The sequence below is a fragment of the Phoca vitulina genome, unplaced genomic scaffold, assembly GCF_004348235.1.
Source record: "Phoca vitulina isolate PV1807 unplaced genomic scaffold, GSC_HSeal_1.0 scaffold52, whole genome shotgun sequence".
Lineage (NCBI taxonomy): Eukaryota > Metazoa > Chordata > Mammalia > Carnivora > Phocidae > Phoca > Phoca vitulina.
The window spans coordinates 2,447,872-2,475,691 of NW_022589755.1; the positions used below are offsets into that span (position 1 = coordinate 2,447,872).

The following is a 27,820-nucleotide window of genomic DNA, read 5'->3' on the forward strand; positions in this document are numbered from 1 at the left end:
GGAGGGCATGTGTTGTGATGAGCACTGGGTGTTATACGCAACTAATGAATCGTTGAACACTACGTCAAAAACTAATGATATATGTTGGCTAATTGAACATAATAAAAAATAAATAAAATAAAACAACTATGACAACCACTAAAAATAGTTATACCTTAACACCATTAATTTTAAAAATACCAGACTGTCCCAAAAGGAGGCAAAAGGAAAAAGAGAGAAAAAAGCAGATAGGACAAAGAAAAAAACTGAGTCCCCAGTTTCTGTATTTCAATGATAAACTAGAAAATCTGAGTAACAAGTTTATAGATGGCAGCTGTAAACCCTCCTTAATATTACTTCACTTATCCGAGCACTGGGTGTTATGCACAAACAATGAATCATGGAACACTATATCTAAAACTAATGATGTAATGTATGGGGATTAACATAACAATAAAAAATTTAAAAAAAATATATTACTTCACTTATCCAATTGATGAACTTCACTGGGGGTCAGCCATGTAAAGAAAACCCACAAGGTATAAAGGCAAAGCAACCCACTGGACAACATCGATTTTCTGTGTCGGACTACAGCATATTAGAGAAATAGGAGTGAAATGCAGTAATCAAGTCAGGCAGAAAACACCTCTCCATCTACCAGGTTTCTTACCTGCATCTGTGAAACAAAGCCTCTGCCCCCCCCTCCGGCGTAGTATTTACCTGTATCAGTATTAGATTGTGTACCAGTGTATGCGAGGTGTTCACCGTGCCCACACGGAGATAAAATTTGCAGAAACACTTTGAATATTCCTGAAGAAAGACGCTTTGTTTCAGCATCAGCACTGGTCGAGAGGGAAGACATGTTTCCTTAACAGTTTTGTATGTCTGTCTTAAGCTCATGATTGGTGAGTTGACTTTGAGATCTCCCTCGGCAGCCCCCGTATCAGATTTACCCTCCAAGGTTGTATAGAACACTGGTGCTGAGTAGATGGTCACTGAATAGAGTGATCACGGTTATCAAAGCTGTCTTCCACGCATTTACATCTGATCTCTAACAACTCAAGAGCAGGACCTAGGAGGCCCAGGGCTGCGAAGGATCAGCAGGAAGGGGCTAAAAGCGGGGAAACATAAAGCCAAAATACTAGAGGTCTGTATCAACCACAGACGGAAATCCACAAAGGCAGTAAGATAAAGTGACAACGGAATTCAGCACGTAAAAGCTGACGAAGGTGGGCCACCAGCCACACGACGGTGTGGGCAGCTCTGCTCCAGGGGGTGTTTGTGGAAGCTGTTGGGGCTGTGAATACACGGCACTCCCTGGTGGCTGCTCGTGCGGAAGCAGCACCATGGAACCACCGGACCAGACCATGAGGCCAGTAAACATGGCACCCGCGGCAACCCACAGGATGACTGTGCTCGCACCGGGACGCACGGAGGAGCAGAACCACCTCCCTCGGGTGTCAGGACTAGTTCCCACATCCTGTGCACCAGTGACGCTCATGGGAACACAGGTATTCATGAAGATACTGAACATCCAGCAGATGCAGCAGGAAGGATGAATGACCTTGGGGGCTTGTCCTCTGAGCATGGTCCACACCATCCTCCCCGGGATGAGTGTGAGGAACCGACAGGTGCTCAAGATGAAGGTGGAGCACATGGTGGCGCTGCGAGCCACTCTGTGTATATAATATACAAATTTACACCCAAGACTGGACAGGGGCTTCCTCAAAACAAAAGTAGCCTTCATGTAGGGAATCCCGGCAGACAGAAAATCCAAGAGATTGGCTGCAGCCATGTGGGTGAGAATCACGTGGGGAGGCCTCTGCTTGTGTCCATGCAAGACTGGAGAGAAGTTACGGAAGAAGAGGGTGACATTGGCCAGAGCCCCAGTGCCCATCTGGAAAAACAAGATGGTTTTCAGAGCCTCTTCCCCTGTGGTTCTTAGGGCGTTGCTCTGCGAAGACATGGTGAGGGCTTCAGAGTGGCCTGGAGTGAAGAGCAGGCTCTGTTAGTGCCTCAGGAGGACTCTTCCTAATTATAGGACCTCATAAAGGGATCCTGGGCCTTTTCTTCTCCTGAAAAGGGAGACAGTCGTATTCCACATGAGACTCGACCTGGAGAACATGCCACAGACACCAATTTCACATTATTACTTTGTACTTCTACTTACTGTTTTAAATTTTATTTTATTTAAATTCAACTAATTAACATGTAGTGTATTATTAGTTTCAGAAGTAGAGGTCAGTGATTCATCAGTTGCATATAACACCCAGTGCTCATCACATCACGTGCCCTCCTTAATGCCCATCACCCAGTTACCCCATCCCCCCACCCACCTCCCGTCCAGCAACCCTCAGTTTGCTTCTTGGAGTTAAGAGTCCCTCATGGTTTGTATTTACTATTATGTTCTGACTCTTCACCAGAATGTAAACTAACATAAACTTAAGAACCATGCTTGTCTTATGAAAAAATATGATTGACTCACAAAAAGTGTTAAGTAACATGCACTTAGTAAATAAATAAGTGAAAGGAGGTGGTCATACTGTACCCCTCTTAGAATTTATCATTATTCTGTCACCATAATTCATTAACCTAAGATAATGAAGTAGAAAAATGCAAACTCATGTTCAAATGTATAAGATTATCCAACTCATTAAATTTGCAACAGTCAGCTTTTGAGAATGCTTAATATTATTCATCAGAGTGACTGAATATGATATACCTTCCAAAAAATCAGTAGCCTTCTGATTAAGCAACATGACCCTAAAATGACCTCAGAGTGACCACAATGTGAATTTCATGTCAACTGTTGATCGCAGTGGCCAAAACAAAGTTAGTTCCCATACAGTGTTAGAAGTTGTAATAAAAAAAAAAAAAAAAAAGGAAGTTGTAATAATAGCAGTAGAAACATGATTATGGTACAAAATATTTGTTTCCTTGTTTTGATTATCTATCACTACAATATGAAGTAAAAGGTATTACAATATCAAATGGGAAAAATGGATCAGGTATGTTCCACCAAACTACTTCTGAGACTTGAAAATTAAATATAATTCATCTCACTAACATTTTTTCTCTCTCTCCTTGACGCTTCACACACACACAGAGCAACACTCTCTCTCTCTCACACACACACACACACACACACACTACAAAACAAAGAAAAATGACCCCAAAAATCTCCAGAAGAATACAGAAGCAATTGCATTCTACTGCAGTAGGATTTCAGAAAGGAAAAAAAAAAAAAAAAAAAAATAGAGTCATTAAATCCTAATATCATTACACCACAGACTGTTTTTCTCTGTGAATATCTCTCTGTATGTGTATGTGTGTGTCAATGGACCTTATTTACATCAGCATTTTGAAGTTATAACCTGAACTCTGCACATCAATTTTCTACACGCATTCATACACAAGCCTAAAATCTGTTAGGTCTGAGAAAATAAGCAGACTCTTCTGTACATGGTTGAGGAGGTCAGTGACTCTGCTCATCCAAAGCTTGGCTCAGATTCCTAAGAGATCCCATCTTTTTTCCCGCATTGTCAAGGACTCTAGGACACAGAGATCTACAGTGACTCTCTCCACTGCGGTCCCACCCAGAGACAGTCCCCAACACATGTCTACCAGCCACCAGCCCAGCCAAAGCGCAGGCAGAGTTAGTACCTGTCCTCTACAACCTTACTACACAAACCCAGTTCTGAGTTCCTCTCCTGTTGGAGACGACTTGTCTCCTGGTTTTTGCCCTGAGACTGAACGTAAGAAAGCACTCACCTGGCTGGTCCTGCTCCAGTGTTCCGTGCAGCAAAGTGTCAATCAGGAAGAGCCACAGTTATAGGGACAGGGTCCCTAGACCTCCTCTCCCCACAGAGACGCCATTACCATGTCAGTGTGTCTCAGGAACACTGTCTGCCTGGAGAAGCTGGGGCGTCTCTAATAAGAAGCAAATTTTATCCCCATTGCAAGTCTTCACCAGCCACTTCTGGTAATTAATGGTAATTTTTGGTAATTAATTTAAAGTTCCTGAAAAGCTGCTAAACAACAGGCAGAGAAAAGTTTCTATGTTCCCAGTGGAAGAATCTAAGTTCAGAGTCAAAGTTGCCGTCTGTGGTGGAATTGAAACTCAATGTATGGACTCTGGAAAACAAACTGAGGGTTTCAGAAGGGAGGGTGGGTAGGGGGATGGGGTAGCTGGGTGATGGGTATTAAAGAGGGCACGTGTTGTGATGAGCACTGGGTGTTATGCACAACTAATGAATCGTTGAACACTACGTCAAAAGCTAACGATGTACTATATGCTGGCTAATTGAGCATAATAAAAATAGTAATAATAATCATAAATAAAACCATAAATCATCAAAAAAAAAAGAAACTGAATGTTGGGTCAAGGGTTCCTCTTATAGTATTTCCAAATGGGCATTTCCTATTTCCAGAATCAGGCTGACACCATGATTAGCTCATACTGAACATCTCCATTTGATCTGGAAACTGGTCTCTCCCTTGACTTAAATAACACAATTCCTGTTACTTAGGGCCCCACGTCTTCTACATCTGGAGAACATCCCACTTGAAGCTAGTCTATCTTACCTCAGAACCTGTGAGCGTCTCTGATGTCCACGTGACTCCCCAAGAGCTCATTATATGCTTCCCAAATCACCCAGAGAGCACTTCTCCCTTGTCCCTCATCGGTCAACCAGGCTGTCCTTTATTTTCAGAGTTTGCCCTGGGAAGAAGTATTCCTGGATGTACAGAAAAGATTCAAGGGGAAGTAAAATATAGCACAGATAGAGGGAAAGCATCAGAATTATTTAAAATCAAGAGAAGGGCCAAAAGCCAAATAGAAAATTGGGCAAAATAATAAAAAGAAAATTCACAAGATAGATGAGATGACCCTGAATCATATGTATGTTATTTATGGCAAGTCAGTCAATAAGTTATTTTTCAAGATTGGTTTGGACATTCTATATTTTTTGCATTTCCATATTATTTTTAGAGTAAGCTTGCCAATTTCAACAATAGCAACAACAAAGACAACACAAGTGGGATGGATCATGACTGGGATTTGTCAACTCCTTAGGTCAACCAGGGGCATATATAGGGTGAGGGGGGTGCATGGAAAATCTCTGTACCTTCCTCTCACTTTTGTGGGAGACGTAAAACTTCTCTGAAAAATAGTTTGTTGCAAGTTTTTAAAATACTCAACAAAAATTAAGTTCTATATAGTGTCGATAAGGCATGAACAATTTCTTATAGAGGCAACAGAAAACCAGACAACATTTAATTAAGACAATGAGGTATTTACGTATATTTGAAAATGTTGAATTAAACTGTGTAACATTTGGAAAAGAGAATACTGAAGTTTTTTAAAAGGCTATTGGAGTGGCATATTCTAAAGGATAAGTACAGATTTGGAAATGTATTTTTTTATTAGACCATGAAACTGATCAAATGTAAATTTGTACAAACTAAAAATGGAAAGTTTGGGTGGGTGCTAAATGTAGTGATAGCAATAGAATCTAGAATCTATAGATGCATTCTACCATCGCTTCTAAGTCAAAATTGTCAAAGGATTGTGGTTCCTTCAAATCCAAGCTCCTACTTCCCAAGACACTCACTAAGAAAATAAAGTCATGCTTTCTAAAGTGTTCATCCATTTAATGTATTCTTCTATCAAAAGCTAAGATGGGAATTTTAAAGGTGGGGATGGGGGCTTAGGCACAGATGGCGCATCCACAGTCATACCGCTAGGACTCTGTAAAGGGACAGGCCTGAAAGCACAGCGCCCACCACCATGAATTACAATTTACAGGACAGGGTGTGCTGGGAGGAGGATGGCCCACTGTGACCAAGGAGAAGGCCTTGTGAGATTACTTGAGGTGCTCCCCCGTCAGGTGAGCACCCCTGATCCTGTACTCTTCGTTGACCCAGAGAAGATGGGAAATGGTCAGGTGGGGATTTTTCTCTTCCACAGTTGTGAGCAGCATCTGAATCTCCTCGTCAAAAGGAGATTTGCAAAGCCTGGGAAAATAGAAATAAAGTTTTCTTGACTCTACACATGATTGTTCGCCTCTCTACATCCCAGTGCCTACTTCCAAGCCATTCTTCCCGAGAAGTGACTGGCAAGATCGTTTTGAGTGTGCAGAGAAAGCACGTATTTCTCCTAGAGGATAGGAATGTGGAGAATAGGGATGTGATCCACTCTGTTCCTCCTCAGCATGTCATCCAGGGGCCTGGCGTATGGAGGGCACCCAAATATTCATTCTATGGATGTCAAATACATACACGTCACATGCAAATGTGACGTTCAGAACAACGCTGACTGCTGCACTTCTAGAAAGTGCCTCTGGGTCGGAACTGCTCAGCCCTTTATAGACCCAGCCACCATGTCTGAGCTGATGTTCCCTCCTTATGGACAATGTGAGCAGGAGGTGGTGTTTACCGTAAGGCAGTGCTTCTTGCCTGGGGCAATTCTGCCCCTCCGGGGACATTTGACAAGGTCTGGAGGTGTTCGTTTTTTTATTTCAGGGAATGGATGTTATAGCTCTTCTGTTTTAATTTTCAATTAATTTATTATTATTTTATTGAGATATGATTGACATAGAACATTGGGTAAGTTTCAAGTATACAACACATTGGTTTGATACATCTCTAAATTGCCAAATGATTGCCAACTTAGCATTAGCTAATACCTCCATCATGTCACATTATCATAGTTTCTTTTTTGTGGTGAGAACAACTGAAATCTTGTCTCTTAGCAACTTTGAAGTTCCCATTTTTGATCATCATGACTGAGGGAAGGTGCTGCGGGCATGTAATATGCGGGGAGAGGCCAGGGATGCTGCTCAGCGTCCCGCAATGCTCAGGACAGTCCCCACAGCAAAGGACTCCCGACCCAAATGTCAGTCATGCCAAGACTGGGAAAACCTACCGTGGGCTGACCTCACTCTGAGGGAAAGGACATCCACTCACCCGAGCTGCTGCAGGGCACAGTCTGGGTGGTTCAGGGCCTCACACAGCACAAACACCCCATCATGGTCCAAGCTAATCCAGTCCAGATTCAGGCTCTTCAGTGATCTGCACACAGTGAGAACCGAGGCCAGGACCTCACACCAGGTACCAGCGAGCTGACACATTTCCAGCCTGCAACAGGGAAACACACACCAGAAGGCACACCACTGTGAGATGCCAAATCCCATGCCTCACAGGGCACTTTACAGTCTAGTCTAGTGTTTTTCAACCAAGGCCACTGTGTCCCCTGGGGGACATGTGGCAATATCTAGAGACATGTGACACACCTGGGGAGTAAAACTGGCATCTCATGGATAGAGAGAAGCCAGGGATGCAGCTGCATATCGTACAATGAGCAGGACGAGACCCCCTTCCCCACCACAGCAAAGAACCACCCAGTCCCAAATGTCAATAGAGTCAAAGTTGAGCAAGCCCTGGCTTCATGGGATAGCATTTTACTTATCACATCGTTCAAGACACACTTGTTCTTAAACTTGCTTCCTTTACATACCACCAATCCTTGAGGTTTTCCTATTCTTGAAATAGGTACACCTTCTCATAAAGGCAATCAGTGGACACTCATCCAAGATTCTCTACAGTCCAGATGCTTCAGAGCTTCACATAACTGCTCGACACCTGCGTCTTGGATGTCATTGCTCCCTAGTTTCAGGGTCTTTAGTTTTTCATTGCAAACAAGAACAGCAGAGAGGTCCTTACAACAGAGAGAAGTGAGGCAACAATCCACCAACCTGGGGGGAAATACACACCAACAGACACAATCATGAGGTCCCACCTCGCAGGGCTTGGCTTGTTTTCATTTATTCATATGAAGGAAGAAGTACACAAGTACTTCTGAGATGGTGATGGTGATGGTTCCATGACTTCACAGGCCTGCACCTTCCTGCCCAACATGCTGGACTGCAATTCTGCCGTCTGTCTCTGCTTCCCCCGGGGCCTCGGCTCCCGTTCTCACTGATTGCAACACTCCTGCCCAAATATCAGTGGGTTACTCCTTCACCTCCTCCAAATCTCTGCACAAATGTCACCTTTGGTGAGGACCTCCCTGAATATTTTATAGAGACTTACGTCCCCAGTCTGTGTCCTACCTCTGAGCTCCCCACAGTACTTACCACCTGCTAACATACTTGTACATATATTCATGAGTCTGGTATGTGCACACATGTGTGTATAAGCACACAGACACGTGTGCAGACATACATATACACACATGTGTGTCTGTATGTGTCTGACATCTACACATATATGTGTATGCGTCTCTGTGGTTCTCAAACAGGAATGACTTTTGTCGCTCCTCCCCGCCCCAGGGGACATCAAGCAATGCCTGTAATTTTGGTCTGCCACACTGGGAGAGAGGGTACTACTGACATCTAGTGGGTACGAGCCAGAGACGGTGTTAAACACCCTACAAAGCACAGGGCAGCCACTCCCCACAACAAAGAATGATCAAAGCCAAAATGCCAATAGTGCTAAGATCAAGAAACCATGATATATACACACATACTTGCAGCCCACACTTGTGTGTGTGTGAGTGTGTGTGACACTCCATAAAACTGATATCCATGGAAACAGAGATACTGGAGCATTTCATTTACCAATTCATCTTATCTACCCAGAAGAGTTTCCAGTGCCCAGGAGAAGCCGTGAATGATATCTATGCTATATGCCTTCTGCCATCATTTACTGAGTGCTTGTTTTGGGCAAGCCATTGGTAATAGTACTTTACATATGCTATTCCCGCTGGTCACCTCGATTCTTTGATGTGGGAAATGCAATTATCCTTATGTCACACTGGAGGAGAGGTGAGGCACCTCACAATTCACCCAGCTAGCCCAGGGCACTTGGGACTCCATTTCTGGTCTTCTGGAGGCCAGAGACCCTACTTCAGAGTAGCATGTCCTACCAAGTCCTGTCAAGCTCTTTGGTCAAGCTCACACCCGTCAGCACCACTGGACACTCCCACAAGTATCAGGCGGGGTCAACATTCAGCCTTGCTTTCTTTCAGCAGACCCCATGATTTTACCCCTTCCCATTTCCTTCCCAGGATGCTGATATCCAAAAAAAGGAACTCTGACATTCAAGCAAATCATAGCCAGACATACCACAACTGCTCAATATTGTAGTTTGGATGCTTCAGTGCCTCACCAAGAGATGCCACTCCATTATCTTCCAGGAAATTTGACCCCAGATCAAGAAGGGACAGGGATTTGTTGCACAGAAGGACTTGGAAGATGTAGTCACAGGCCACAGAGGTGAGGCAACAGCACATCAGTCTGCAAAGACATATATACACTCAACTGATCAACCCGCTCAAGCTCTTCTGGTAATATTTTCATAAAGCCACATGCAAAACTTGCAAGTCATTCCTCATATTCCACGGTCATCTGAGAAAAGTAAGAGGATTAGAACATGCAGCAGCAGCTGCAGAAACACAGAAGCAAAAATGTGGACTATGGAATAGGGCTTCTCAAATTCTGGAATCAATTCCATTTACAATAGCACCAAAAAAACCATAAGATACCTAGGAATAAACCTGACCAAAGAGGTAAAGGATCTATATCTAGAAACTACAGAACACTTATGACAGAAATTGAGGAAGACACAAAGTTGGAAAAACATTCCATGCCCATGGATTGGAAGAATAAACATTGTTAAAATGTCTATACTTCCCAGAACAATCTACTTTCAATGCAATCCCTATGAAAATGCCATTGACATTTTTCACAGAGCTGGAACAAACAATCCTAAAATTTGTATGGAACCAGAAAAGACCCCGAACCGCCAGCGGAATGTTGGAAAAGAAAACCGAAGCTGGGGGCATCACAATGCCTGACTTCAAGCTATATTACAAAGCTGTGATCATCAAGACACAAAAACAGACCCATAGATCAATGAAACAGAATAGAGACCCCAGAAATGGACCCTCAACTCTATGGTCAACTAATCTTTGAAAAAGCAGGAAAGAATAACCAATGGGAAAAAGACAGTCTCTTCAATATATGGTGCTGGGGAAATTGGACAGCTATTTACAGAAGAATGAAACTGGACCATTCTCTTACACCATACACAAAGATAAACTCAAAATGGATGACAGACCTCAATGTGAGACAGGAATCCATCAAAATCCCAGAGGAAAACATAGGCAGTAACCTTTTCAACATTGACCACAGCAACTTCTTTCAAGACATATCTCTAAAGGCAAGGGAAACAAAAGCAAAAATGAACTTTTGGGACTTCATCAAGATAAAAAGCTTCTGCACAGCAAAGGAAACAGTCAACAAAATTAAGAGGCAACCCACGGAATGGGAAAAGATATTTGCAAATGACTCTACAGATAAAGGGCTGGTATCCAAGTTATATAAAGAACTTCTCAAACTCAACACCCAAAAAACAAATAAGTCAAAAAATGGGCAGAAGACATGAAAAGACACTTCTGTGAAGAAGACATACAAATGGCTAACAGACACATGAAAAAATGTTCATCATCATTAGCCATCAGGGAAATTCAAATCAAAACCACATTGCAATACCACCTTACACCAGTTAGAATGGCAAAAATTGACAGGGAAAGAAACAACAAATGTTGGAGAGGTTGTGGAGAAAGGGGAACCCTCTTACACTGTTGGTGGGAATGCAAGTTGGTACAGCCACTTTGGAAAACAGTGTGGAGGTTCCTCAAAAAGTTAAAAATAGAGCTACCCTATGACCCAGCAATTGCACTCCTGGGTATTTACCCCAAAGACACAGATGTAGTGAAAAGAAGGGCCATATGCACCCCAATGTTCATAGCAGCAATGTCCGCAATAGCCAAACTGTGGAAAGAGCCGAGATGCCCTTCAACAGATGAATGGATAAACAAGATGTGGTCCATATATACAATGGAATATTACTCAGCCATCAGAAAGGATGAATACCCAACTTTTACATCAACATGGATGGGACTGGAGGAGATTATGCTAAGTGAAATAAGTCAAGCAGAGAAAGTCAATTATCATATGGTTTCACTTATTTGTGGAACATAAGGAATAGTATGGAGGACATTAGGAGAAGGAAGGGAAAAATGAAGGGGGGGGGAATCGGAGGGAGAGATGAACCATGAGAGACTATGGACTCCGAGAAACAAACAGGGTTTTAGAGGGGAGAGGTCTGGGGGAATGGGTTAGCCCGGTGATGGGTATTAAGGAGGGCACATACTGCATGGAGCACTGGGTGTTATACGAAAACAATGGATCATGGATCACCACATCAAAAACTAATGATGTACTGTATGGTGACTAACATAACATAATAAAATTAAAAAAAAAAAAAAAAAAAGAACTTCTCAAACTCAACACCCAAAAAACAAAGAATCCAATCAAGGAATGGGCAGAAGACATGAACAGACACTTCTCCAAAGAAGACATACAAATGGCTAACAGACACATGAAAAAATGCTTAATATCACTTGCCATCAGGGAAATTCAAATCAAAACCACAATGAGATACCATATTACACCAGTTAGAATGGCTAAAATTAACAAGACAGGGAACAACAAATGTTGGCAAGGATGTGGAGAAAGGGGAACCCTCTTACATTGTTGGTGGGAATGCAAGCTGGTACAGCCACTCTGGAAAGCACTATGGTGGTTCCTCAAGATGTTAAAAATAGAGCTACCTTATGACCCAGCAATTGCACTACTGGGTATTTACCCCAAAGATACAGATGTAATGAAAAGAAGGGGCACGTGCACCCTGCTGTTCATAGCAGCAATGTCCACAATAACCAAACTGTGGAAGGAGCCAAGATGCCCTTCAACAGATGAATGGATAAAGAAGATGTGGTCCATATATACAATGGAATATTACTCAGCCATCAGAAAGGATGAATACCCACCATTTGCATCAACATGGATGGAACTGGAGGGGATTATGCTAAGTGAAATAAGTCAAGCAGAGAAAGACAATTATCATATGGTTTCACTCATATGTGGAACATAAGCAATAACATGGAGGAGTAAAGGGGAAGGGAGGGAAAAATGAAGGGGGGGTAGAATCAGAGAGGGAGACAAACCATGAGAGTCTCTGGACTCTGGGAAACAAATTGAGAGTTGTGGAAAGGGAGGTGGGTGGGGGGATGGCGTAACTGGGTGATGGGTGTTGAGGGGGACATGTGTTGTGATGAACACTGGGTGATATGCGCAACTAATGAATCGTTAAACACTACATCAGAAACAAATGATGTATGGGGCGCCTGGGCGGCTCAGTCATTAAGCATCTGCCTTCGGCTCAGGTCATGGTCCCAGGGCCCTGGGATCGAGCCCCGCATCGGGCTCCCTGCTCAGCGGGAAGCCTGCTTCTCCCTCTCCCACTCCCCCTGCTTGTGTTCCCTCTCTCGCTGTGTCTCTCTCTGTCAAATAAATAAATAAAATCTTTTTTAAAAATGATGTACTATATAGTGGCTAACTGAACATAATAAAATAAATAAATAAAAATAAAAATAAAAAATCTTAAAAAAAAAACAGAGCATCTCGGAGGCTAGAGCAGGTTTCTCAATCTCAGCACTACTGACATGTTGAACTGGAAGATTCTCTGATGTGGAAGCCATCCTGTGTGTTGTGGATGTTGAGCAGTATCCCTGACCTCCACCCACTGGGTAAGCCTGTAACACCCTCCCAAGGCAATGATGACCATCAAAAGTGTCTCCAGACACTGACGTTCCCTGAGGGACAAAACTGCCCTCTGTTGAGAACTAATGATCTGAGAAGAACCTGATTTGGGGCACCTCTCACCCCCAAAACAAAACTGAAGTCAAGCATATGGATGGTCTGTTCCAAGGAGGCAAAGTTTCCAGCAATAAACATCTACACCTGACCCCTGGTTTCCTAGATCTGTTCCCCAGTTCTTATGGTAAAGTAGAATATTAAAACCTTATGCAAATGGCATAATATGAAATAGAGCAAAATACTAGGGAATTCTGTAAGTTCCCCCTGAGTAGAGAGCTAGAGTAGAGAAAACAAATGTTATGATATGGAAACAGCTCAGATGAGGAACAGGATCTATAGAAAGCCTGTGTGTTCGAACAACTCTTATGCGTGGAATGTGCCTCTGTCTCCTGAAGAATCTTGACCGAGTTACAATTAACAAAGTGTATGTGAATCCATTAATTATATTCGCAACTGTTACAGCAAAGGAGAGATGCTGAACTAGGAGAGAGAAGAGCATATTCTCCAAGTGGGTTTAATGAGTTGGTTTTGTTGACTGCTACCTCTATGACTTCCCCCTTCTGCTTTCTGCTGAAATATGGATTGAGCCTGCCTAGAAACCACCCAACCATGGGAGGAGCATCCCCGATAATTTTCAAGAGGAAGAAATGATTTGGAGCAAATGGCTTCCCTTATGACCTCCATGTGGTCACCTACCAGATTCACAAGAGCACACTTGTGATCATTAGTATGATTTCTCATTTTAAGATGAGTATGAATATTTTCAGGGGGGAAAAACGGAGTTCTGATTTTGGCATGGTTGACGTTGAGGGCAGAACCAAGAAGAGGCAGGTCAGGTGTCCACAGGAAGTGAGGAAGAAGAAAAAGAAGAAAGAGAAAGAAGAAAAAGAAAGGAAAAGAAAAAGAAAAGAAAGCTGGAACAAACTTTCTGAGAGGTCTGGAGATGCTGAGGTGGAAAGTTTTCAACGTAGGAGACAAATGTTGACGGGGGAAGGAAATGGGCATGTTCAAACTGTGAATTCCATGCTGGACAAGAAGCATCCCCACGCATGGGCAACCCGAGACTTACCTCAGCTCGTCTGTGCTGCACACCGGGTGCTTCAGCATCTCACGCTGACATCCACGTGCGAGAGGCTCATGCCAGGCAGGTTCAGGTATTTCAGATGAGGGTTGTGAAGAATGGCCTTATGCGAGTAGGGGCCACTTCCAAGGTAAGAAGCAAAATTATACCTACAAAAGATGGGGAAAAGGTGGACTCACACCATGGAGTCCAAGCACAAAGTAAAAACCACCCAACCTTTCCTGCCTGCCACACTTAAGGTCACAACACCATTAGACACCTGGTTACTCCCACCTATACATTCTCTCTCTCTGGGATTTTCAGACAACGGACAAGCGCAGAAACCCAGCCTCTGGGTCCTCTCCTGTCTCTCCTAGTCCTTGCACATCTGCACACCACCACACACACTAGAAGTGAGGCAAGCCAGACTGATCCCGTATTAAATCCTAAGCACCGTCAGGACGGGGACACTATGCTTACACCTCTTTGCATCTGCAGGTCCAGCATGGAGCCTAACATACAAGGGAGATGCAGTATTTGAATCCATGCACAAGACTGCACTTCCCAAGGAAAGGATCCATTTGTTTAAAAACTATGGGGTTTTTTGTCCCTAAAGGAGACAATAATAATAACAACAGAAGACCATATCTGCAGTTGTTGAAGAACCAGGTTCCAGGGTTATAGAAAACTGGACTCCAATTTTTGCTTTTCTCCTGGATACTTTTGCAAGGTTGGGCAAATACAGATTAACTTCTTAGTTTCTTCATGAAACAAATAGTATCATGATGGTTACAAAATTAAAATTTAGGGGTGCCTGGGTGGCTCAGTCGGTTAAGCGTCTGCCTTCGGCTCAGGTTATGAACTTAGGGTCCTGGGATCAAGCCTTGCATGGGGCTCCCTGCTCATCAGGGAGTCTGCTTCTCCCTCTGCCTGCCACGTCCCCTGCTTGTCCTCTTTCTCCCTCTCTGTCAAATAAATAAATAAAACCTTTTAAAAAATTAAATTTAATTAATTAAATTAAATGTATTGTGGTGCCTGGAACATGACCAATGCATGTTGGCTTTGATCTGTAAAAGCCATATATGTATTATATTTTTATTTTATATTCATTTATATGTGTTCATAAATAGAGGCCACATAAAATGTGGCTCCTGGGGTCACAACTTGAGCACACCCTGACTTCTCCCCTCCTGATCAACTTTGAGAAGGGAGATTAAAAAAAAGCAAATATTGCACCACATTGAAACACCAGCATGGGAATTACGAACAGCCCAGAGACCAAAGACAGATGAGAAACAGACGGAGGAGGGAAATGACAGCCTGGAAGCCTTATGGCAATTTCTGGCAGAAATTGGGTCCCTAAATGTGGGCACTTCCTGCCCAGAGACGGAGGGAGCGGAGGGCTGGCAAGGGGGGGCCTGCAGGGGATTGAGGGAGAGGGTCAGCACAGGCAGGAGAAGACAAGTTGGCCAGCCAGCAAGGAGACGAGGGGCGCCCATGATATCTGGAAACCTGTGTGAGACACGGAGGCGTACAAGAGCAGCCCCCAAGCCACCTCATTCCTGAAAACGTGGATTTGCCGCCAGGCAGCTGCCACAGACTCCAACTTTGGGTGGCAGCAAGGGCTGAGTCAGCAGAGAACACTGGGGGAGTAATGGTGATCAAGAATCACCCCCATCTAAGCCATCGGACTCGTGGAAAGGAGACAAGCTAAAACAGAAGGGTTGACAATAACACAGTTGGTTCACTTTCTGCCTTCCTGAGAGTTAAGGAAAAGGAGTCTACAAAGCAAAAAAGCAGAGGATCGCAATCCTCAGCACCCTGTGACATTCGTGAGCTAAGAGCCAAGCACCGCAGGGGCCAGATGGGCTCACCCCTGCCGACCCCTTCACCACCTGTGTGACCTTGGCCAAGCCCCTTCCGCTTCCAGGTCTCAGTTTCCCCATCTGTCGGGAGGAAAGGAAAGTGCCTACCTTGGTAGGTTGTTGTGAGCACAGACTGAGTTAATGAATGGAACCCCTAGGGCAGGTACTGGACATGCCCAGTGCTCTCGTGCCCGTGAGCACCTTATCTCTGCGTGAGAATTAGAGACCCTGCCTTTGGCCGTGGCTTCAACAGCGCAGCGGAGTCCAACAGTGGTCCAGGTGAAATCTACCTGAAATGATGGACAATCACTGATGAATTTTGCTGTTGGCACACAATGTTACATTAGTTCAGGTGCACAACACAGTGACTGAGCATCTGTATGCCCTATGCTGTGCTCACAAGTGTGGCCACATCGGTCCCCCTATTACAATACCATCGACCAGGGGCACCTGGGTGGTTCAGTCGGTTAAGCATCTGCCTTGGGCTCAGGTCATGATTCTGGAGTCCTGGGATCAAGCCCTGCATCAGGCTCCCTGCAGCCGGGAATCTGCTTCTCCCCCAGCTCATGCTCTCTCCCTCTATCTCTCTCTCAAATAAACAAAATCTTTAAAAAAAATAGAATACCATTGACCATATTCCCTATGTTGCTTCCCTTATTCCTGTGACTTCACTAGAAACCTGTATAATGAGCTTGCTAACCTTTTTTTTTTTTTAAGATTTTATTTATTCGAGAGTGAGTGAGAGAGAGTACAAGCAGGGGGAGTGGCAGGCAGAGGGAGAAGCAGGCTCCCCGCTGAGCAGGGAGCCCAACATGGGACTTGATCCCAGGACCCCGGGGAACATGATGCGAGCTGAAGGCAGACACTTAAACAACTGATCCACCCAGGCGCCCTAGCTTGTTAATCTTTCTTTAAAGTTTTAGGTCCAAACCCTATAAAAATCTAAGTTTATCTTGATGACATTAAGACAAATGGATTCAAGTTTTTACCTCCCTATTAGGGCAGAAGTAAGCAATTCTGATAGTTTTCCTGAACTTAAACACAACTCCCAAAAGTTATTTACTTTAGTAACCATTTGGCAGTTCTACAATTGAAAGGGTCCCAGTAAGTGCCAGGAAAATTAAGTTAAACAAACTTCCCACAGGGATCCATTATATTGAAATTGGTAAACTAGTAGGGATAAAGAAGAATCTGAAACACTACCAGAGGATTTTTTTTTTTTTTAAGAAATGACCTACAACTGAACAAGAATGAAAATGGTATCAATCTCTGTATCTGCAAGTAAAATGAGTCAGGCAGAGAAAGACAAATACTGTGTGTTTCCACATTTATGTGGAATCTAAAAACTAACTCCTAGATACAGAGAACAGATTGGTGGTTGTCGGAGGTGGGGGCAGAGGGGTGAAGGGGGTCAAAACATATGAACGTCCAGTTATAAGATGAATTAAGTCCTGGAAATATAATGTACAGCATGGTGACTACAGTTGATAAAACTGTCTTGTATATTTGAAAGCAGCAAGAGAGTAGATCTTCAAATTCTCTTAAAGTTCTTTTTTTTTTTAAGATTTTATTTATTTATTTGAGAGAGAGAGAGAGAGTGCAAGCAAGCATGAGCCGGGTGAGGGGCAGAGGGAGAAGCAGGCTCTCTGTTGAGCAGGGAACCCAATGCGGGCCTCAATCCCAGGACTCCAGGATCATGACCTGAGCCAAAGGCAGTCGCTTAACTGTCTGAGCCACCCAGGCACACCTCTTAAAGTTCTAAAGAAAAAAAAATGTGTGGAAGATAAGGAAGAGCATGGAGGACATCAGGAGAAGGAAGGGAAAAATGAAGGGGGGGGTATCGGAGGGAGAGATGAACCATGAGAGACTATGGACTCCGAGAAACAAACAGGGTTTTGGAGGGGAGGGGGGTGGGGGGATGGGTTAGCCCAGTGATGGGTATTAAGGAGGGCACGTACTGCATGGAGCACCGGGTGTTATACGAAAACAATGGATCGTGGATCACTACATCAAAAACTAATGATGTAGGGGCGCCTGGGTGGCTCAGTTGGTTGAGCGACTGCCTTCGGCTCAGGTCATGATCCTGGAGACCCGGGATCGAGTCCCGCATCGGGCTCCCTGCTTGGCAGGGAGTCTGCTTCTCCCTCCGACCCTCCCCCCTCTCATGCTCTCTCTCTCATTCTCTCTCTCTCAAATAAATAAATAAAATCTTAAAAAAAAAAAAAAAAACTAATGATGTATTGTATGATGACTAACATAATAAAATACATACATACATACATACATACATTTTAAAAAATTTTTTTAATTAAAAAAAAAAGAAAAAAAATGTGTCACTCTGTGAAGTGAAGCACCAGATCACTTCACAATGTATACATTTATCAAATCATCATGTCATACACCTAAAACTAGTACGGTATTATATGTAAATTATACCTCCATAAAACTGGGGAGAAAATCTCTACAAAGCTGGATTTGAGAAATAAACCAATAGACTCAAAGAAAGAAGGAAAAAACATCTCCAATATTCAATGTGCATTCTCATCATTAAAGGGTACCATTAAAAGGGAGAGGATGTTAGTCTCAAATTTACTCCAACTTTGGACTCATAGAGTCTCTTGGAAAAGCCATTGGACACAATGACGTAGAGAGAACAATGAACTCAACTGGACAGAACAAGACACAGAAGCATGAATAAGCTAAGAAATCAGTGAAGTTGTCCAAAGTAGCCACACACTCTTCAGTAACAATTTGGTGTTTTGTGATACCTACATGAGAGGTAGCATTGGTGTAAGATGGGAGGTGGGTAAGTAACAGAAGAAAGGCCCACACTCTAAAGGCATTCCCAGAGAAAGATACAAATACTTATTGACACAAGATCTTCTGCTTTAAAGGATGATCCTTAAACTATGCAACCACCACAAACTACCTGTGCCCTCTCTTCATCCAGCAAATCCTGACCTTCCAACCGTGGGCCAAGGTGTGTGGAGGGTATAGCTGTGAATGGGATGGTCCAGGACCAGGACTCACAGAACTTATCATCCCATACTCAGGAGAGATGCAAGACAAAGGGGAAGACACAATTTCATGACAAGAGCCACAGGATGCAGTTATGGAGTGACTGGGGTGGGGGTTGCTCAGTTTGGGGGAGTGATGGTCAGAGAAATCATTTGGAAGCGCTTGCCAAGCGGAAGTCTAGAGAAAGACTGTCCAGAAACGAGGAGAGCCAGAACAAAGTTTCCAAAGCAGAAATGAGCTTGGTCAAGGGCTTGAAAGAGAGTTACTGTCCTCGGGCCACAGCCTGATGTGGAGAATAAACGAGGGGGAAGGAAGGGATCAGACCACATGGCCATGCTCTTCTCTTCACGCCCAGTAGAATTTTTTTTCCTAGTTATGGGAAATCAGGGAAAGGATTTTAAGGTGTATGTTATTTTTTAAGATTGCTCTGGCTTGTATATGGAAGAAAGAAAACACACATTGATGGAAGACAAAACAGGATCCAAGACCCTGAGGCAGAGGTGATTGGAGTGACTATCCCAGGTAAGTGGTGCTGGTTTCTGGAGGTCAGGTGGCAGCTGCAGAGACTGAGAGAAAGGGATGGATTCCCTGGCTCACAGAGGGGTTATGGCCCAAGGAATCACAGACAGATAGGTCTGTTCCCAAATACAATTACTTCCCACATTCCTCAAACCCCATGCCTGGACAGAGATTGGATTTGAAGTTCAGGGAATGAGCCAGGCTCCCCATTCTTTATTCATCCTAGCAATTACACTGTTTTTGTGTTTTTTTAAGATTTCTATTTATTTATTTGAGAGAGGGAGAGGGAGCACAAGCAGAGGGGAGGGACAGAGGGAGCCCGATGTGGGGCTCGAACCCAGGACCCTGTGACCAGGACCTAAGCCAAAGGCAGATACTTAACAGACTGAGCCACCCAGGCTTCCCTCAATTACACTGTTTTAAAATCGCATGTATAGGAGAAGAAAGAGAAGGAATACTATTTCTTGATTCCAAGACATATGGCTAGATATTTGGGAGGACAAATGGCCAAACTCATCATCTCTATCTTGTTTGACCACTTAAAAATGAATCCAGTGATATTAAAGCTAAAGCTAAAGAACTTTAGGTATAATACCAATGACTGGTTTCCATGTACACTGTGAAGAGAAACTCTCTTCCTCATTTTGCAACCTGAGGGAAGACATGCACAATTTAATTCATGCCTTCACCTGGATGTCTCGAATTACTCATCTTCTCCATGTGGTCATCACATTGACCGCATCTAAATTCACCAATAAAATTAATTAATTAATTAATAATTCACCGACAGACCGCTCACTTTCGAGCCCACTCACAACCTCTCCCTTGCTATACTATTCCTCATATCTGGCACTAAAACTCATATGCTAAAAGCCCATTTATGAGCACACCAGTCCCCTACTTTACCTTTAACACATTTCCCAGAAGAAAACAAAAGTTCAATGACCCACATTTTACTCTGTGTGGGGTCTTTACCAGTTCATTTCTGAGTCAGTTTCCTTATCTGAAATAAAGAACCCATTTTCATAATACAGGGATCCATTCATTCATTCAACAGATATTTAATGAGCCCCTACAAAGCTCTGTGTTTTGCTAGCTGGTGGAGATATGAGGACAAAGAGGTATCACCTCTCCCATCATGGTGGTGTACTCAACACAGAAACACTGTCCCCAAGACCTCCCCTGGCTTCAGTGACCTGCTAGGACCCACAGGACTTGGCATATAGTTGCACTCATGGCTATGATTGATTACAGTGCAAAGACAGAAAGCAAAATCCGCAAAGGAAAAAGGCACAAGGGCAAAATCCAGAGGAAACTAGGCGCAAGCTTCCAAGGGTCTTTGCCAATGGAGTTGCCATTGGACGTGCTAAATTCCCCCAGCAACACACTGTGACAATGCGTGTGAAAAGTCATCTACCAGGGATGCTTGTTGGAGACTCAGCACCCAGGGTGTTTATCGGGATGGTCACAGAGGCACCCACTGCCCAGCACGAGCCAAAATCTCAGACTCACAGAAGGAAAACAAGTCTTCAGCATAAACCACATTGTTTACACAGTATGGGAACAGTGAGCCCTTCTTATCAATTAGGGTGGTGGGAATTCTCCCCAAAACCCAAGTTCCAACACGCCAGCCAAGAGCCAACCTAGTAAGCAGGCCTTTCTAAGGACAACAGTCTCAGACCTACTCTATTAACTCTTCTGCACAAAGACAGCAACCAATAATTAGATGTGTGATAACTATGACCAAAAAAAGACATATAAAAAGTGCTTTGGGAGCATAGAAAATCTTCCATGAAGAAGTGAGCTTTGGGGCACCTGAGTGGCCCAGTAGGTTAAGTGGCCAACTCTTGATTTCGGCTCAGGTCATAATCCCAGGGTCCTGGGACCGAGCCCCACTTTTGGGCTCCCTGCTCAGCAGGGAGTCTGCTTGAGATGCTCCCTCCCTCGGCCCCTCCCCCCCACTCTCTCAAATAAGGAAATAAATCTTTAAAAAAAAGGAAGTGAGCTTTGAGCTGAAGGAGGAGTTACATTTAAGCTGAAAGAGATAAAGTTCTGGGGGTGAAGAGAAGAACATGACCCAGGCAAACCCAGATATCCAAAGTACCAGGGAGTAGCTGTGTGCTCCTCTGGGCTTCTGTGTGTGATCTGTATTAAGGTGACAGTGAGACCGTTTGAGGATTAAAAGGAAACAATACAGATAAGGAATGTGCCTAAAGCGGCCAGCTCTGTGCTAAAGAGCTGTTTTATAAATGCTGCCTAGTCTCTATGTCTATTCTTACTATTTTTCTCCTTCATGAACTTAAGGCTATTTTCCCATTGGTCCCTTCGTTACCTGGGAAACATCTATTCACCCATCAACATCCCAGCAAGTGTCACCAAATTCCCTCTGCGGCTCTCCAACCACTACATTTAAAACATCTGCTAGAGTCGGGGCACCTGGGTGGCTCAGGTCATGATCCCAGGGTCCTGGGATCGAGCCCCGCATCAAGCTCCCTACTCCACGGGAAGCCTGCTTCTCCCTCTCCCACTCCCCCTGCTTGTGTTCCCCCTCTCGCTGTGTCTCTCTGTCAAATAAATAAATAAAATCTTTAAATAAATAAATAAATAAAACATCTGTTAGAGAAAAACTCCCAAACATACCCCCAAACCAAAACACACATGGTCATGTAATCCAAACAAAAGACTGATGTCACTGAAATGCATACTCTGCTTTAAAAACTTACACTTTCTTTGTGCCAACGTGAACTTGTAGCTTTCTACTAACAGCCTACACGCAAGTGAGCTGGTGCGCTGAGAAGGGGAGTGCTCTCTGGCGCAGAAAACCAAGCACTTCCCCATTAGTGCTTAGAAACTGACCTGTGGTGACTGGGGACTGAGCCCCTTGACAATGTTTGGTTCTGAAGTCCCCCCCCCCATTTGCCAACAGTTTCTTCTTGCTCAATATAACATTGGTATCAGGGCAAGTGCTCCAAAACTTTTCTTGAGACATTGGATTGTAGCTCTGTGCTTACACATTGGCCTTTCCAAAAAAGCCAGAGTAGAAAGAATGAAACTCAGTTATTTAAGGAACGGTTAACATCCAACTTACATGAACTTCTGGAGTTTACAAACAGGCTGAGCCAGAGCCTTACAGAGAATCGCCAGGGAGGCTTCACTGAAATTACAGTTGTCCAAATCTAACATCTGGAAGTTCTTGTTGGTGGTGAACACAGAGCAAAGGTCTCGCCAAAAGGAGAGCTTCTTACTGAGACTACGGGGAGAACAAAGACTGTGACTCTCCAATGGCTCAAAGCAACTCAACACATTCACAAAACAAGCAGAACGCCATTTTCAGGGCCCCTCAAAGCTGACGCATGGACACCCGTGCCTGAACAAGGAGAGGGGCAGCCAGGTACACTGAGTCCATATGGCCTAGTGGTGAAGGAAATGGACCCTGATGCCAGAGCAATTGGGATCAAACCCCATCTGAACCACTTATTAGCTGTGTGACTCTGGACAAGCTACTCAACCGTATTCAGTCTATACTTCTTCCTCCGTTAGGTAACAATGCTTAGTTGTGGTGTAAATGAAGGTTGGTATTTGGTGATCCACCAGTGAAATGGAGAACTATATCCAAAAATAAGAACATACAGGTATAAAATAAAGCCTTGGGGATGTAATGTCCAGCCTGGTGACTGTAGGTAATAATACTGTACTACATATCTGAAAGTTGCTAAGAGAGCAGATCTTAAAAGTTCTTATCATGGGGCACCTGGCTGACTCAGTCAGAAGAGCATGTAACTCTTGATCTTGGGGTCATGAGTTCGTGGGGTATAGAGTTTACTTTAAAAAAAGTTCTCATCACAAGAAAAAAAAATTGTGTAACTATGTGTGGTGACGGCTGTTAACTAGACATATCGTGGTGATCATTTTGCAACATATACAAATACTGAATCATGATGTTGTGCACCTGAAACTCGTATAATGTTATGTGTCAATTATACCTCAATTTAAAAAACTAAAAACCAAAAGTGTGACCGTGAAAGGTGATATATATATTTTTTTTGGAGGAGTAAAAATAATTTATTAATAGACTATCAGAACTGAAGTGTGAGTTGGTAATCTGAACCAGCTGGTGAAAAGACACAGGTTAGACCAGCAAAGAGGAGAAGCCCAAGGAAACCCTCACAAGCTTCCAAGAGTCCCTTCCTGATAGATATGCTCAAATGCTATGGGAGGAGGGGGGGAAGCATAGTCATGGCAACAATAAAAGCTGCTTACCTTTCAACCTCATACTGGCCCCACCAAGTAGGTAAAGTGTCACGCTTCTTTATACAGATAGAAAAACTTAAGAAGTTACTGTTCATGGTGACACAGCTAGCAAATGCCAGAGCCAGAACTCAAAGCAAAGTCTCTCTGGTTACAAAAACCATGGGTTTTTTGGGGTTTTTTTTAAGTATAAGGATCCATGAAGTATCCACTGGGACCTGAAACAAGCAACAAGTATGGCGTGTGTGGCATGGCGGGTGGGAGAGATTATAGATGGACTCACTTTGTGCTGGATCCAGAGTCATCTGAGAAGACATTTTCTATACACAGGTGAAGTTTCTGCAAATTTTGGCAAAGTTTTAGGCAGAATGCAGATATCACCAAGTCTTCTGTGTTACCAATATAAATACTAACTTCCTCAAAGAAATCCATCACTTGTGCTACAAACTCTTTTTCATGGGTCTCAAACAAACTGCTGAACAATTCCTGGAAATTCACTACCTCCTGATCAGAGTTATGCTGACTTAAACTTTTAAGGCATCGGGTTATTTCCTGCTTTATCTCTTTGGCCAGGAGAAAACCAAAGGATGTCTCCAGCATGTTGGTTATTTTTTCAGTTGAAAATGCAAACAAGAATGTTATCATCTGGGACAAGTGGCCTTGGACCTGACTCGTGCTTGCTGTCACAAGCTGGGTCACACTTCCAATGGCCGGGTTAGGATTGTCCTTGGGTTCTTTGAGCAGATAGAACATGGAGGCACAAAACTGTTGGAGGCACACATGTATGAAGGGAAAGCATTCGCCATCCCTTGAAGAGTCTCATGCCCATCCACATCAAGGCATCGGACTCAGATACCCCATTCCTCCTGAGGTCCCATGGCAAAACACAAACATGCGAGTCCATATTCCCTCTGCAGCCAAGGAACACAGGCCTTGCAGTCGGGCTCTGCTCTGCTTCGGTGGACAGTTCTCATTTCTTGATTTGAATACGCTAATAAAAAAGGATGCATACAAAGAAGTGGTGCTTTCAGACACAATGTCAAGGTCTTCTCCTCTCTCCAGCGGCCATTTCATACAAGTACAGACCCGCCAGCATACAAGGGGATTATGACAGAAGAGAAACAGCGGCATATTGCCCCTCACAAAACTGAAGGCTTTCAGGGCTTTACTCCTCTCACGGAAGAAATGGTAGAAATACAGCTTCTTTTCATGTTCAGAGAATCCTGAGAGGGTTATGTATTTTGGACACTGCAACAAGAAATTTTTTCTCATGCCCACTATTCCCAATGCAATAAGCAGAGAAGACTCTGGAAGCATTTTTTTCTGCAGCAAACTGCTCAGGATAATCTCCATTGGCTGTCGCTGTCTCTGGTCATCGCACAACTGAGTCGTTTGCTCCAAGTCAAATTTCAGTTCCTCAAAGCTATCCATGATGAACAGGATCCTCTCCAGCTGAGAGAAGATGTCCTCGTCTGGCTCTGAAGACTGAGGCCAGTCCCTGGAGATGAGCTCCACGAAGCTGGTCTTGGTCATAGCGTTCATTTCACAGCCATTGAGGAAGAAGATAAATGTGAATCTGTCCTTCCATAGGTTCTCCTCTGCCCATTCCAGCATCACTTTTCTCGAAAGTGTTGTTTTTCTGATTCCCTCTGACCTTGCAAGACCACAGTGGGTGAAGGCTCTCCTACCTGGCTGGTGCTACACGCAGCATGCAGCTTTTCATACTCACACTTTGTGATTTCTTTGTAGAAATCATTGGGAACCAGAAGGCAGGTTTCCTTTTCCCATAGGAGATGGAATTTTTCCTTCATGTGATTTCTGTATGGGCTGGGTTTATCTGAGTTCACAGGGAGAAAATACAAGACAATTAAAAAGTGCACTCGTTAACACTCAGAATGACCCTTAGAGATTTACTTGTGCACATATGTAAAGACTACTGCACGTCCACGGATGACCAGGCTCATTAACTTAGTTTTTGTTAGGACCATAATTTATCTAAAATCATGTCCATGGAAGCACTTGAGCAAAACTGGAAGCCTGTCTCAGAGTTATAGGCTACATAGTGTGAATTCCATTCCAAACCAGAAGGGGGGTGGTCGTATCTCCCCAGTAAAGAATCCACAAGCACTATATCATTTACTGAGTGTCCGCCGGGAACCAGGGTTGAGAATGTCCCTACCGATACCATGTCTTCCATGTCAATAACCCATCAAGACTCATTCTACTCCCACTTTACCAAAAAAGTGTTGGGAGAATATATCACTTGATTAATTTGCACTAGTGAATAAATATCAGGGTCAGGTGTCTGTCCCACATCTGTCTGACTTGAAACAATAAGCGATTTCTGTTCCACCATGCTGATCACAGGTTAATTTCAGAAACCAACCCCTGAACCATCATGCATTCAACCCGCCCTTATGATGTACCTTCCATGTTCAAGGCACCACATTATGGGAGGTCAACAAAATTACAAAAGTGGACAAGGATCATACCCTGCACTGGAGAAATATATGCCACACTAGATGAGGAATTTCTGCATGCCTTCCAAGCAAAGGGCACTAATGGTTTTGTTCAGGGATGTATGACTAGAAAACATTCTTGGGATGTACCAATGGTCCTTCCTCTCTCTGGGGCAAAGGAAGATTTGTTTCTAAAAACAGGTCTTTCTTTCCCCTCTGGAGAAATTCAGAGATGTCTCTCACTCTCTGGAGACATGCTAGGGTAACAAAGCTAGTATCTGTCTCTGGAGGGCAGGGGACAGGGCTGTCAGCAGGCATCACCTAAGATCAGGATCTCTGACTCTCTAGGTTCCTATGACACAGATCTGCCTGAGCTCACCTCCATAGCCCCCTGCTGAGAGATTCAAGGGATGAGAGGAATGGACATGAGCATGAATCTCATGTTCCTGTTGTGGGTGAGCAATGAACCTTCAAATCCATCTGGGCTCATTATGTCCTTTCAGACCAAACTTATGGACATGTGGCAAGCTGACCTAACAGTGGCTTGCTGCTTAGGAACTGCCTAAAAATGGGGAGACACCCCTTAGATGAGCAGGACACTACCCATCCACAGTCCATCGCTAGCCCATGTATGCCCAGAGTTGGCTTGCAATTCCTCCATGACCTCCAAGCCTTCCTCAACCCACAACACATTCTCAATTGATGGAGGATGGCCACTAACTCAATAACATCGCCTTCATTCTTACAAGCTCCCAGCAGACCAACCTTCCTCCGCAGGTCACTGCCCCTTCACCCTACACTTACTTCTGATCTCCTCCTGAGCCTTTGTCCAGAGGTCACGCCGATCGATCTGTAGAAATAGGTTCAGGGTCACCTCCCATGCCCACTTTCCTCGGTAATGCTTGTCCAACAACTTCGCTAGATCTTCTCTTGAAGTCTTCTTTAACTCAGTCCACGGGATTGGCTTGAGGTCAAGTTGCAGAGGCTCTTGTTTGAGGAGCGCCTTAAATTTCCAGAACTCTTCCTTTCTGAGCTCCTCCAGGTACCACAGCAAGCCAAAGTCCGAAAAAAGGGATTCAGTCATCTTGTCCTGGGATTGTGAGCTTGGAAATCTCCAGAGGAAAAAAATCTTCAAAAACAAGGAATAAGTAGTACCTGAGGGAGAATGATGTGATTACAGAGATAAATCTCAGCAGTTGGTAGTGGCTTAGAATTATTGGTATCCTGCATTTCCTGCTTAAAACATATCTGGCCAGCTTCACTTCATCCTTCCTCTTTTTCCACGGCCGTACACATGAATTCAGTGCTAGCAACTAAAAATGTAGTTTACACTAAACCAGGTGGCAGGGAGAAGTGTAATTACCTAAAACCATAATAAAGCATTGAAGTTTATCAGTGGGCCATGGAAGGAGGAGTTAGAATAGTTCTGTCCTAGTGCTCACCACTGCGTGTATCTCTGGGGACGCTTCTGAGAAAAGCTGTTGACTTGGTGTCATTGTGGGAGCTTCTATCTAAAATTCAAAAGGTCATATTTACTGAACATTCCTTAAAGGAGAACAGTTTCTGACCTGGCTTCACTAAGTTATGAAGACTTTAAAATTTCAAAAACCTGGGGCGCCTGGGTGGCTCAGTGGGTTAAGCGTTTGCCTTCAGCTCAGGTCATGATCTCAGGGTCCTGCATTGGGCTCCCTGTTCAGTGGGGAGTCTGCTTCTCCCTCTGCCCCTCCCCCCACTCAGACTCACTTGAGCTCTCTCAAATAAATAAATAAAATCTTTAAAAAATATATCAAAAACCTAAAGCTATGTCTTTGGGGGCATGAAGGTTTTGCTGAATCCCTGCAAGATAGGAAACAGGGGTGCGCCTGGGTGGCTCAGTCGTTAAGCGTCTGCCTTCGGCTCAGGTCATGATCCCAGGGTCCTGGGATCGAGCCCCACATCGGGCTCCCT

The 27,820-nt window shown here is 43.9% G+C and overlaps 1 protein-coding gene and 1 pseudogene across 1 annotated transcript; both read right to left on the reverse strand.

Moving 5' to 3' along the window:
* Positions 1-1,038: 1,038 nt before the first annotated feature.
* LOC116622045 lies at positions 1,039-1,945 on the reverse strand (annotated as a pseudogene).
* A 3,898-nt stretch (positions 1,946-5,843) lies between these two features.
* Positions 5,844-27,010, reverse strand: NLRP9 (NLR family pyrin domain containing 9). The gene is given in 12 exon segments (XM_032388896.1): positions 5,844-5,994; positions 6,946-7,129; positions 7,576-7,733; positions 9,105-9,275; positions 13,774-13,816; positions 13,819-13,934; positions 22,261-22,416; positions 23,698-24,228; positions 24,230-24,290; positions 24,293-25,066; positions 25,069-25,251; positions 26,678-27,010. Coding segments are annotated over 12 exon segments (2,808 nt in total). The 5' UTR covers positions 26,958-27,010.
* Between the last annotated feature and the right edge of the window lie 810 nt (positions 27,011-27,820).